The 12,544-nt window shown below is 41.2% G+C and overlaps 2 protein-coding genes across 3 annotated transcripts; both read right to left on the bottom strand.

The window, feature by feature from the left end:
• Window positions 1-1,630: 1,630 nt before the first annotated feature.
• Window positions 1,631-5,919, bottom strand: LOC119019899. Of its 2 annotated transcripts, XM_037098856.1 has the most exons (5): window positions 5,588-5,919; window positions 4,452-4,520; window positions 4,184-4,293; window positions 3,873-4,091; window positions 1,631-2,096 (listed from the first exon to the last, which is right to left on the bottom strand). In XM_037098856.1, exons 1-5 carry the CDS (start codon window positions 5,905-5,907, stop codon window positions 1,954-1,956), a joined length of 861 nt encoding a protein of 286 aa, XP_036954751.1. In that variant the 5' UTR covers window positions 5,908-5,919; the 3' UTR covers window positions 1,631-1,953. The 2 variants fall into 2 exon arrangements, with proteins under 2 accessions (XP_036954751.1, XP_036954752.1); XM_037098857.1 differs by lacking the exon at window positions 4,452-4,520.
• A 3,630-nt stretch (window positions 5,920-9,549) lies between these two features.
• rpl35 (ribosomal protein L35) lies at window positions 9,550-12,390 on the bottom strand. Its single transcript, XM_037099440.1, has 4 exons — window positions 12,249-12,390; window positions 11,611-11,747; window positions 10,731-10,812; window positions 9,550-9,744 (listed from the first exon to the last, which is right to left on the bottom strand). Exons 1-4 carry the CDS (start codon window positions 12,249-12,251, stop codon window positions 9,595-9,597), a joined length of 372 nt encoding a protein of 123 aa, XP_036955335.1. The 5' UTR covers window positions 12,252-12,390; the 3' UTR covers window positions 9,550-9,594.
• Between the last annotated feature and the right edge of the window lie 154 nt (window positions 12,391-12,544).

Genomic DNA, 12,544 nt, shown 5'->3' with positions numbered 1-12,544 from the left:
TATCTATCTATCTATCTATCTATCTATCTATCTATATATATATATATATATATATATATATATATATATATATATATATATATATATATATATAAAAGGAGAGCATGCGGAGCATCACACAACACATCAGACAGGTAGCCTACATAATGAGGGTGATAAGCTGAGTGTTAGTGAGTTACTATAAAAGGGTCATGTCAACAGTGTTATGAGGAGAAATATGCTATAAATATCACTATAAAAAGATAAACAAGAAAAGACTTTACACTCATAATTGATTACTTACAAATGTGTGAATGCAATGTCAGATCTGACGGTCCAAACAAAACAAACAAATAGTATGGCGTGGTGCCCTTTCTCCAGGTTAGAGCAATAGCCCCTCCAAATGTCTGTGCACGTCCCTGCTTTGAGGCATGGACTCCACAAGACCCCTGAAGGTGTGCTGTGGTATCTGGCACCAAGATGTTAGCAGCAGATCCTTTATCCTCTAAGTTGTGAGGTGGGGCCTCCATGGATCAGACTTGTTTGTCCAGCACATCCCACAGATGCTCGACTGGATTGAGATCCGGGAGTTTTGGAGGCCAAGTCAACACCTCAATTTGTTGCTGTGCTCCTCAAACCATTCCTGAAACCTTTTTGTTTTATGGCATGGCACATTATCCTGTTGAAAGAGGCCACAGCCATCAGGAAATACTCTCTCCATGAAAGGGTGGACATGATCTGCAGTAATGCTTAGGTAGGTGGCACATGTCAAAGTAACATCCACATGGATGGCAGAACCCAGGGTTTCCCAGCAGAACATTGCCCAAAGCATCACACTGCCTCAGCCAGCTTGCCTTCTTCACATAGTGCATCCTGGTGCCATGTGCTCCCCAGGTAAGCGACACACATACTGACCCGGCCATCCACGTGATTCATCAGACCAGGCCACCTTCTTCTATTTCTCTGTGGTCCAGTTCTGATGCTCACTACCTCACCCAGACTGGTCTCTGGCTATACAGCCCCATATGCAACAAACTGTGATACACTGTGTATTGTGACACCTTTCTATCAGAACCAAAATTAACTTCTTCAACAATGTGAGCAACAGATCTGTTGGAGCAGACCACTTGGGCCAGCCCTCATTCCCCACATGCATCAGTGAGCCTTGGCCACCCATGACCCTGTCGCCAGTTCACCACTGTTCCTACCTTAGACCACTTTTAATAGATACTGACCTCTGCAGACCGGGAACACCCCACACAAGCTGGAGTTTTGGAGATGCTGTGACACAGTCATCTTGCCATCTCAGTTTGGTCCTTATCAAATGCATTCAAATTCTTGTGCTTGCCCATTTTTCCTGCTTCCAACACATCATCTTTGAGAACAACATGTTCACTTGCTGTCTAATATATCCCACCTACTAACAGGTGCCATGATGAAGAGATCAGTGTTATTCATGTCACCTGTCAGTGGTCATAATGTTATGCCTGATGGGTGTATTATCAAATTAATTATAAATTATAATCAAACAAATGTAGAAAATATTCCACTTCTGCAAAAGACCCACAGATGATCACCTATGAGTATTTCAAACAAGAAAAAGTTATTCATTTTCAATGTAATAAGGACATTTCATACATCCTGTCTTTACAATAAATCATTTTTATTTGCTATTTACATACACAACAACTTTTTGTCTAAACATGTAAGAAAAAACTAAAACTTAATCATCAGTTCTCAGTTTCCTTATCAGGACATATCATCAAAAGGTCTTGTAGGATTTACACCTTTATGACGATTATTCCATTCAAAGTTCTTCATGAATAATGTGTGACAAATATCTTTAATGTTTGTAAATGTATTAAAAGTATGGACACAAAACGATCCAAAAAGGCACACAAACACACACACACACACACACACACACACGCTCATACTGAGCCTTCTTGCAGTGTTCCAGAGGTGTGTAGCTGCTTATCTGTCACAGTGTGTCATGCCTGTATAGTGTCTTGTAGGCCTTCTCTCTGCACAGAGGTAGCAGATCATACACCACACGCTGTGCTCAGGAGAGATCTGGACTCCACTGCTGTTCCGGGAAGGCCTCAGAGCACAGGAACCTATCGACACAGTGGAGAATTGATGAAAGTCACGTAGAAATGAAATCTGACTTACCCTATCAACCCCTAACAACATGACAACATGACAACATGAAAAAAGGCTAGTCTTAAAAAATAAATTGAAGAAATCCAGCAAAAATCAGGAATGAAGATGATTAAGTCTTTTTTCCAAAGCTGGAGTGCCATCTGGTTGGTTTGAGGCAAAGCATACAGTCAAATGTGAGTTAGAAGGGTTGTAAAGCAACATGTTGGTCCATTACAAGGTGTGTCAAAAAGGACACACATTTACACAAAATATGTCCTGGAAGTGTTCAGTGCCGTTCCCTAAATGTTCGAAAAAGAACTTTTAACTGGTTATGAAATGGTCTCAATCTAATATTGATGCCTCTATATGATCTACATAAGCACATGAGACCATCAGAGGATTGGTAATTTCTTTATGGTTATTCTTAATGCCTGTCCGCAGGCTGGATTCATACCTACATTGGTATTTTTTTATGGCAGGGTGCAGAGGATGAACTCAGGAGTCTGACAGTCTGAGGAAGGTTAAAGATCTGCATAGCCACAACTACATTACATTACCATCCATCCTGCAAACAGATGTGTTGAATAATAAGAAATAAAACAAAAAACTTTGTAACCAAGTTGTGTCTATCTTTCACTTGCTTCCAAAATAAATACAGCCAGATCAAGCCAGATCAAGATTTGTACCGCGTGAGGAGGTGGTACACGATAAATTAAAGTTTGTAATTGTTTGTAATCATGATGATCAATCATTAGTGGTTAAAACCCACAGTTTCAGTGAACTACATTACACAGGCACTGTTGGAGGTACGTATAGGGCAGGTTGTGGTCATCTGTTAACCCCATGTGTGTATATTTATAATTAAATTGCCACAATACACGCTGAATGAGGCCGTCTTCCTCGAAATTGTCCATGTGGAGATCTGAGTTGAGTGCATTGTGTTTTCTTTAAGGGTAATTCCACCAATTTTCCACATAAAAGTGTGTTTACAGGTCTCAGGGAGTACCACTGCTTCTGTGAAGGCAGCAGTGTTAAGCCTTCTGTGGCCCCAGAGTGCGTGTCACCTGATAAATGGCCTCTAGTGATGTCACTCAGTGGTTCAGTTGCATTGTGGGTAATGTATGCACCAGGTCAAGAACAACAGTACTAAGCAATATAGCCACTGAGTGACATCACTGGAGTCAGTTTATCAGATGACATGCAGCTTCCTCCGGTGATGAATTTTACATTGTAGAAGAAAACCTTAGGCCTGGAGCAACCACAGACCTGATTTTAGACATTTAACTGAAAACACATTCTAAAAAAAAATGCTTACTGATTTCCTAGTTTAAGGAGTACAATCTACACCATTCTATGCAGTAGTAAACTAGTAAACAGTAGTTAAGGTTTAATTGCCATTAAACTTGCTGAGCACATTTTAAATCTTTAATATCACTTGCTCATTCATGGTACCAGAAGAAGACATTTTTAACTTGGTGTATGCATACTGTGTTCTGTTACACCATCCTGAAGAGTGGTGTTTTTGCACCTGAAAGGTGCTATATAAATACAGATGCCTCCTTACATTTTTAACTCAAAGCAGTAAAGTTTTCCATGGAGTCCATGGTGGTCGAACAATATGCTGTTTTATAGTTTACATTATACTTATTGACTGTAGATTACTGGAACAGGAAACACATTCATCCTAGACTCATTTTTTTCACTTTGCTTTAGTGGCATTATCTTGGGTAAATATGTATAAATAGCATTACCAAGGATGAAGTATGCAGCAAGACTGAGGGAGAGGATGATGAGGAAGATGGTGCCTAGACCCAGATCTCCCATTGCACAGGCATTTGGACAAGCACAGGGGCTCTCCACCCAGATCTGCAGGGGCTCCTCAGCGCTGAGGCTCTGGTCCCGGATGAAAGAAGCGGACTGATTTGGATTACAGTGGTAATGCACTACTGTCAGTGGCTGCTCGTCATGAGCTGGAAGGAAAACAATGATCATCAGGTCATCACACTGCAGTGACAAAAGATCAGTGGCATGAATAATGCTTAATGTTTGTGTTTTAGCTCACAAAAGTATGAAACAGACAGCATCTTCAGGGTGTCATTGTAGTAGAATTCATTCCCTTCATGTCTCCCATAGCTGATATAGCGGCTAACGTCGCTGTTGAGCCTCTGATACCTATTCAAATAACAACATATCACATAGGAAGAACATGTTTAAGTCCTCTGTCAAAAGAGTAAAGCAGACAGATAAGATAACAGAAGATGAATCTCTGTCAAAGAATGAAGTTGAATATGTGTTGATGAAAATGTGTTTATTAAACACTCAATGCTGACCTCAATCTAAAAAACATGCCGCTGCCATTCTCCCAAACATGCACGTTAATGCCAGGGGCCCAGCTGTTTCTTTAGTGATTGAAAATAAACAATGTGTGTAAATCTGGAGAACAATCAACTACAATTAATTCAGTTCAGTTTCTTCGTTGCAGAGTTCAACACTTTAAATGTGACTGAACCACAGGAGTCTACACAGTTTCAAATTGTGTGTTTGGGCGCCCCTTAGTGGCCAATGCCCTTCAATAGCTGCTGTGAAATATAAGACATCTCAATTAAACATGCTGCAAGGAAGCTTAACTGGTTACGAAACAGTCTCAGCATCAGTGAGAAGATTGGCCATTTTCTGCATTGTAATTATAGTTATTTTTAATGCCTCAATCTTCTGGTGGAGTGCTGAGGATGAATTGAAGAGTCTGGCAGTGCGATGACAGACACAATGCAAGTTCTTTCAGCAGTTTTAAATTAAAGTAACATTGTGTAACCATTTTACCTGGAAAAAACACCTTCAGAATAACTGATGATGTGTGCATTTCTGACTGAAAGACAACATCTTCTGCCTCCACGTATGCCATCACTACAAAATGTTGGCTTTATGTTTGTGTGTATTTCAAGACATTTAAATTTGTGGAAAAAAAATATTCAAAAAACATTTAAGAAACTGTCTAATCAACCAAACAACAATATATTTGTAACCAAATGTTTAATCATTGATTTAAACTTCAGTGGGACCAAATGAGCTTGGAGCTAAGAGCCACAGAGTAGTAGAGTCAGAAAGCATCAAGAGACAGATGATCACATTGTTGGTTCTGGTCTTTCATCATACATTTTTTTTGACAATAACAGAATATCGCAAGCCTCATCCTGTAAGTTAGGAGTTTATTAAACATGTTTGTAGGGATGTCAAGATGTCCCATCTGTGTGCAAAGCAGCGTGCAGTACTTCTCCAACAGAGAAGTAGACATGAGGAGGTGCAAATTGAAGGTGATGGTGTGGCTGTTTGTCTACACAGCTGTATGTAAAAGTCCTGACAAAGCAAATATGTCCAACAAAGTTTTGCTTCATTGAAAAGGCTGAAAAGGTCTAAGACTACATGGTCATGCATTGTGAATCTCAACAATGAGTGCTATCTACCTTACCTGACAATAAGGCATGCAGCAATATTAGTACAGTCTGCTCCTGTCAGGTCCTCTGGCAGTGAGAAAGGCTGGCAGGGGCTGAAGGTCAGGAGGATCTCTGCACTGACTGGCATGTTCTCTGCTGACATAGGCTTCAGACGTCCCAGGAAACCGTCCGCATCTCCCATAGCTTTCAGGTTGATCACACCGCTCCCATCCTTCATGATGCATTTGCAGGGGTTTACTTTGAAGCATCCTGACCTCTTAGGTTGAGGGGAGCGAGCCAAGGAAAACATGACAAAACCAACTGAGAGCCTGAGTAAGACAGTTTGAAGGCTCATGGTGACACTGCAGAGGACAGTGGCACGTTGTGTGTTGTTGGGTGACTACAGAGCGACTAACAGCATGGTGATGGTAGGAAAGTAATTAGAATAAAGGTGATTTGTCATACCAGGCATTCCTTTGCTGGCGGTGATCAGGTCAGTGTCTTTCCAAATACAGGAAAACACAGGCATACAACCCTAGTAGCCTGCATTAGAGGCTCGAGTGGGTGGATTTCTTACTGCTGGAATAACATGATTTGAGAGGGAAATAATGATGTGGGTGAACTTAATCTTTTTTTCACTGCTCTCCACTTTTCTATTCAAATGTGATAATGTGAGTCTACATTGCCCAGAATGCAACCTAACAGCTGAGGAACATTGCTGGAGGTTGTTCATCAGATTACATGCTGATTACAATAGGATTATAGTACTTTTTAACATATACAGTAGTATCTGCCCTTTCACATATTTCCTTGTGTTGCAGTTGCATCCTGTCCATCCACATTTACCTTTAATTAATCATTTGCTCTTAATGTTACAAGGAAATGTATACAATTATGTACTTTCTATAGCAATAGGTATGAACCTATATCCTCACTCACTGTTTTTCACTTAAGGCAGAGGTCATGCTAAAAAGGTGTGTGGCTGCTTCGTGGCAGTCCCACAGACAAACAGCACCCAAGAGGGTGTCAGTGTTAGCACGTTTGTTTTCATACAGTATGTTTGCAATACATAAGATGAGGGTGTGATGCCCTCCTTTGGCAGGCACCTGAACAGACTAGTGGCTGTAATTTGATTTGCAAGAATCCACCGCTCCCGGATCTACACAACCAATCAGAGCCAAGGGGAGCGTCTGAGAAATGTCAATCACTGTGGTGCATACACTGCTGGCAGACCCCCTCCCTCGCAGTGCGTATTGGGCAGTGCCCCCCCCCACCCCCACACACACAGGCGCAGTGCCTGCTCTTACCTGGTCAGATACTTGCCTAAACTGTAAACGATGGCAGAGAAGCAACCAAAAATGTTGCACCTGTGCGACAATTTAACTGATCATTTTAACTGGTGAGGGTCCCAGATGTGCTGGAGGTGTGGTTTGAGAATCCCCTGTCGGCTAACCAGGAAAAACATTCTGATCGCCCTCCTTATAAGATCAAAATCATGTATATGTATATTCATTTTAATGTGGCTTGACCACTTTTTATCCACACAGAGATGCCAGGGTCTGCCACCTGCAAAGCACTGTTGGACAAATGCTACAGAGCACACAGTGACAGTGTAGGTGACTGTGTCTATGCCCGTCCAAAAAAATTGCCACTGTCAATAAATCGTGCGAAAGTGCATGTTGTCGGTCTTATATCTTTGTCCTGAATGTATGTACTTAGAACCCTGTAATTATGAAAATGTACAAAAAGTAGCTGCATTTAACACACAGCAGCAGCCTGGATTTAAAATCAGAAAAAAACAATTAAAGATAGTACAAATTATATGTCAGTCCATTCCAGTGTGAGTTTCTTGTGAATGTTTCTTTTTTGTCCTCAGCCACATACAGCGATCAACCCTTGGGCTTGAGCATAAATCACAATATTAACTCAGCATCATTCAATTAATCACAACTTGATAGAACAGATACAATGTGTATATGCTGCACATGTTTATTGGCAGACTAAAAATTACTGTAGGCTCTTAGAGCCTTTGCAAAAGTAGTCCCCCTCAGTCGAGGGACAATCAACACATGTTGAATGATACCACATGCTGCATGTGGTGCATTCAATCTGAAAGGGAAACAGAAAAACAGATGTCAGATTTTGGTAAACGGGTAAAGTCACACTCAGAGATGGATAAAGTAGTCTAACAATGAGTACACACAAAACTGTTTATCATTACTCGAGATATTGTGACTATGTGTCCTGGATTCTGGAATCAAATCCTTGCCGGGGTCAGAACTGTCAGTGAGGAGTCAGTGTTGTCAATCACTGTGCTCTTCTGCAAGGTCCACAGACATGTATTTCACACATCTCAACAGCATCCAACACAAGTCAACACACTGCCATCCAAAGAAGGACATTGGTTAATTGTCAGTCACAGGTGTACGAAGCGCAAAACAGCAGTCGAGTTGACAAATTGTATACCTGGTTTCTTTTACAAATTTGGTGCACCTAAGAGACTGCTAACAGACCAGGGCAACGAGTTTTTTTAACAAGGTGCAGTAATGATGCCTCATTTGTCCCCAGTGTGCAAACACTGCTGTACTTACTTATGTCATGTTTATCCAACTAATCAACTGAAGAACGACTATGAACTACGCGAGAGGCTGGGAATGTGAAGTCCTTGTTCACCTTACCATACACAGACCAATGGCCTTGTGCAGATATTAAATGGGACAATACAGATGTTATTTGTTTTCAATACTGGAATGAGTTCGATATGACATTAAGTTGCTGTTGCTGGCAGAGCAGCTTTATTATGCACATGAATGTCATATCTGCATTTCTAGGTACCTGAACAAAATGGTCGTGGATCATCACACACAGTTGGACCAGTATCTGCAGACGACTATGCTCTCCCTGCGAACCAAGAAGCAATTAACCACAAAGTACATCCCATACTTTTTGATGTGTGGGAGGGAGGTGAGGTACCACAACACTTTAACCATTCACTCTCTCTCTGGCTGTGTGTGAGTGTGTGAGAGAGACACAGACACTACTACACATGATTTGTCACAGGTCACATAACAGACTCACCAGCCTTCTTAATGTGGAAGAACCCTGCGACGGCCTTCAGAGACAGGACCATGTCTACAAGAAATTTCTGGGAAACATCAGGAGAAGTCAGGACAAGGTCCAAAAACGCAAGAGGACAGAGGCCAGGTGGACAATTTTAGGTTGGAGAGCTTGTCCTCCAAAAGAATATTAGGCAGGAACAACAGAAAGGAGGTAAGCTAGAGGCCAATTTGCTTGGCCCCCTTACAATTTTGAAACTTGAGGGGAAAAGTGCAGACCGGGTGTCCCAAATGGTTAAGAAGAAAATTAAGACTACATTGTCCAGCCAGAATAGAAGGTCCCTGCCAAACTAAGTAAGTTGTTTGTTTCCCCACCTCTGACTGGTCCATCACAGATGCACACACAATAGACACACACCAGCCTGCCAAAAAGCCCCAACTCCTGCAAAGAAATCCTTCCACCTGAGCCTCTAATGCAGGTTACTAGGGTTGTACACCTATGATTTGGTTCTTTTGGAAAGACACTGACCTGAGCACAGCCAGCACAGGAATGCCTGGTCTGACAAATGACCTTTATTCTAATTCCTTTCCTACAATCACCATGCTGTTAGTCGCTTCCAAGTCCAAATTTCTTCTCCAAAACTACATATCACCCCTTTAATGAAGAGGCATATTTATTAAATTAGACCTAAATTTCTAGACTGAATAGTGCTTTACATACCAGTCTGGCACAGCTATGCCATAATAAGGACATCTGTGCCCAAAGCCACAATGAATGAAGTCTTGTAACAGCTGAAACATAAAACTAAATGTACATGACAACCTATTGTTATATACACTTTAAAAAGGAAATTAAATGATTGGTTCAAGTGATACCAGGGTACAAGCATGTATGTTGGGGGGGGGCAAAAAATAAATAAATAAAAAACAAAAACAGGCAATTCTGGTCTTTTACACGGATTTTATTTTGTCAATAGAAAAAGCCTCTAAGCTTTAACTGCAAATTTGCGGATGGAGTAGAGGAGGTCTTTCCTCTGCTGTTTCTTGGTGCGCAGACTCTCTTCATGCTTGTTGAGCCGGCGGCGCAGAGCTCTGGTCTTCTTGGGTCTCAGATCCAGGGGCTTGTACTTCTTGCCCTGAAAGAAATTAACTTTCAGTAGAGCTGGAAAAAAAACCCTCAGTGACACATTTTAACAGAAATACTACAGAATGATAACTGATAAGTAAAAGGACAGGAAACAGTAAATCTGCTGCAGTTAAGAAGTACCATTGTACTTCAAACTATCCATGGACCCGGGAAGATGGCTGTGCTTCAGAGCACAGCTAACCAGGATCCCACCAAACAAATGCAGTTGTGTGGTTGCATGCGTTTTGTTTTCTCAATGCAGTAAGCACAATGCAAGGCTTTAGGTGTATAAAATTAAATATTCTGCAGTCACTACATGGAACGCTGAACAAAACTCTTCTGTGGGTAGCCAGCTTCACATGACATGATGCACAAGGAGACCATTACTGTCATATTGACCATGTTTACATCAATTGCAATTTGAAATTGTAATGCAAGACATTCCTTTGCATATGATGTAACATTACCTGTACCTTTATCTGACTTAGGTCAGAGCAGGCTGCCCTATCAGCTTTTTCAGAGATTTACACATTAGTTATGTCATTTATCAAACGGTGACACTACTATCCATCTCTGTTTCAAGTGGCCAAACAGTAGTATACTGGTCGAATTTCCCCTTGTAGACATTCCCCTGAGCGTTGCTTTAGGGTTATCAAATCATGCATCACCTGCCATCTTAATCTACTTGTACATGATGTAGTGGGGAGAAAAAAAATACACTAAAATTTGCAATGCAAATGACCACTCAATTCAAAAGGTCTTCATAACAATTTTTGCCGTCCATGTAAACACTCATTGAGAATAAGGATTGCTCAGGTCATCTCAAGTCTCAGTCTTTTGGTAAGCAGTTGTGAATGCATCAGCAAAATCATCAGCTCACAAATATCATCTTTGACTAGAGAACCAAAGAGGAAAAGCTCAAGTCCCAAGCAGACGTGCGTGGGTGGGTTCAGTGAGAAGATGTTAGTACAATTCAATGTAGCTGGTTCCTCTCACCTTGTAGAACTTCCTCAGGTTCTCCTTCTGTGTCTGGTTGATTACAGTCAGGACTCTGGCGATGGATTTTCGGACAACACGGCTGCAACGTACAAACAAAGTCAGATCCTGTTACACAGAGTTTACTGTACTGGTGAATTAGCCTCAATGTAGGTGTACAGAAATTATACATCACCATATGGGGAGGTACCAACAGCAACTGTTCTACAGTTGAGTAGGTGCTCCGCACATGTAACTACAGTCTAATTGACAGTATATCATAATAACATCAAAATTCTGGCCTTAAATTTCTCCTCCAATACTACATGGTGCCCCTTTAATGATGAGGCTAAATAGACACCGCTCTAGACTGAATAGTGTGTAGCTATAGGATGTATCCTATAATGCAGAGGAAGCACATTGTAAAACTTGCAATGGAAGTGACCACTTGATTCAAAATGTCTTCATTACAATTATTGCTGTCCATGTTAACACTCAATGTTCACTCAGGTCATCTCAAGTCTCAGTCTTTTGGTAAGCAGTTGTGAATGCATCAGCAAAATCAGCTCACAAATATCATCTTTGACTAGAGAACCAAAGTTTAGCATATCAAAACACATGCATTAGTGGCAAAAGTGTACACTTCCGATTATCTTATTTGGACCATTTGCAAGTATTTTAGATATACTGCCACTGTAAAATATTAAGTCAGTTCATGCCATTGGTAGAGCCACTAGCCTCCTGGCTCGTATACTACTGATGAACCTGTCTGTGCCTTAACTAAAAACACCCGTTTGTGTAGTGATCTTCAAGACATCCTGTCAAAACTGGGCAAATCAAGTCCAGACGTTAGAAATGTGCCGACATGCGTCACTTTACATCACTCTCACACAGTACGTACATCTTTGAGAGCTTGGAAGCAGCTCCTCCGGTAACCTTGGCCACACGGAGCTGGGACAGTTCATTTTTCAGGTCGTCCAGCTGCTTGAGCAACTCCTCCTTCTTCTTGCCCCGCAGATCTCTTGCCTTGATCTTGGCCTGACCCCCGACAAAAGAGAAATATTTTTAAATGATGGCACCATAAGCATTAAATCTTCCGTGTCGGGCGGCATCCGCATTAAGATACAGCAGCTATGCTTAGCTTCGCAACACGAGTCAGCCAAGCGAACACAACGTGTCAAAATTATATTTTTCTCCGACACTTTTCATCTGTTCAACATAACATGGCTCATTAAAGCTACCAGTATTCACAAAAATACTTGTCCGTACATGAAGCCATCGCGTTTTCTTTAGCTAGGCCATCTATAGCCTGCCATATTTTCATTAGCTCACGGTTAGCATTTCTTGATAGCGACAACGGTCCGTGCCATCGCTCCATAATATAACATTTTCTACCGTTCCAGTGACAGCCAACTTATCGCCACATGGAATATCAACTACGGGGGAAGCTTGTGAGTCCGAATGGCACACAATTAAGAAGGTATAGTTGAGATAAAGGGGGAAAAACTCAAAACTGATGGACGAGCAACTGCTCCTCACCATGTTCCTTCTCGCAGCCCCGTTGGAAAGGCCGGACACACCGCGTGCTCAGAAAAAGTAGCTTCCGGAGAATTTCTTCTTCGTTTATTAGGCTTTCACTCTCACAACATACCAACAGCGCCACTGGAGGGTGAAATTACAACTAAGCAAATACATTTTGTGATACTTCTAGTGGATTAAAACGTTTGGTAAATTAAATAAACGGGATATGCATTACAATGTGTATAGAATATTCTCTGCAATTAAATGTTTTCATTACAACTAAAAATACAACAATTTGCTAATAAGTCTAATTT

Source organism: Acanthopagrus latus, chromosome 5 (genome assembly GCF_904848185.1).
Source record: "Acanthopagrus latus isolate v.2019 chromosome 5, fAcaLat1.1, whole genome shotgun sequence".
In the NCBI taxonomy this organism is placed as follows: domain Eukaryota; kingdom Metazoa; phylum Chordata; class Actinopteri; order Spariformes; family Sparidae; genus Acanthopagrus; species Acanthopagrus latus.
This window is presented reverse-complemented; position numbering and strand designations above follow the sequence as displayed.

Excerpts from the sequence above, each read along its gene's own strand:
- LOC119019899 (XM_037098856.1), bottom strand. The coding sequence starts at position 5,907 with ATGAGCCTTCAAACTGTCTTACTCAGGCTCTCAGTTGGTTTTGTCATG. Across the intron at positions 4,092-4,183 it reads GCTGTCTGTTTCATACTTTT|CTCATGACGAGCAGCCACTG; the intron begins GTGAGCTAAAAC and ends TTTTCCTTCCAG. Across the intron at positions 2,097-3,872 it reads TGCTGCATACTTCATCCTTG|GTTCCTGTGCTCTGAGGCCT; the intron begins GTAATGCTATTT and ends CTGTGTCGATAG.
- rpl35 (XM_037099440.1), bottom strand. Across the intron at positions 10,813-11,610 it reads GCTTCCAAGCTCTCAAAGAT|CCGTGTTGTCCGAAAATCCA; the intron begins GTACGTACTGTG and ends TGTACGTTGCAG. Across the intron at positions 9,745-10,730 it reads ACCTGAGGAAGTTCTACAAG|GGCAAGAAGTACAAGCCCCT; the intron begins GTGAGAGGAACC and ends AATTTCTTTCAG.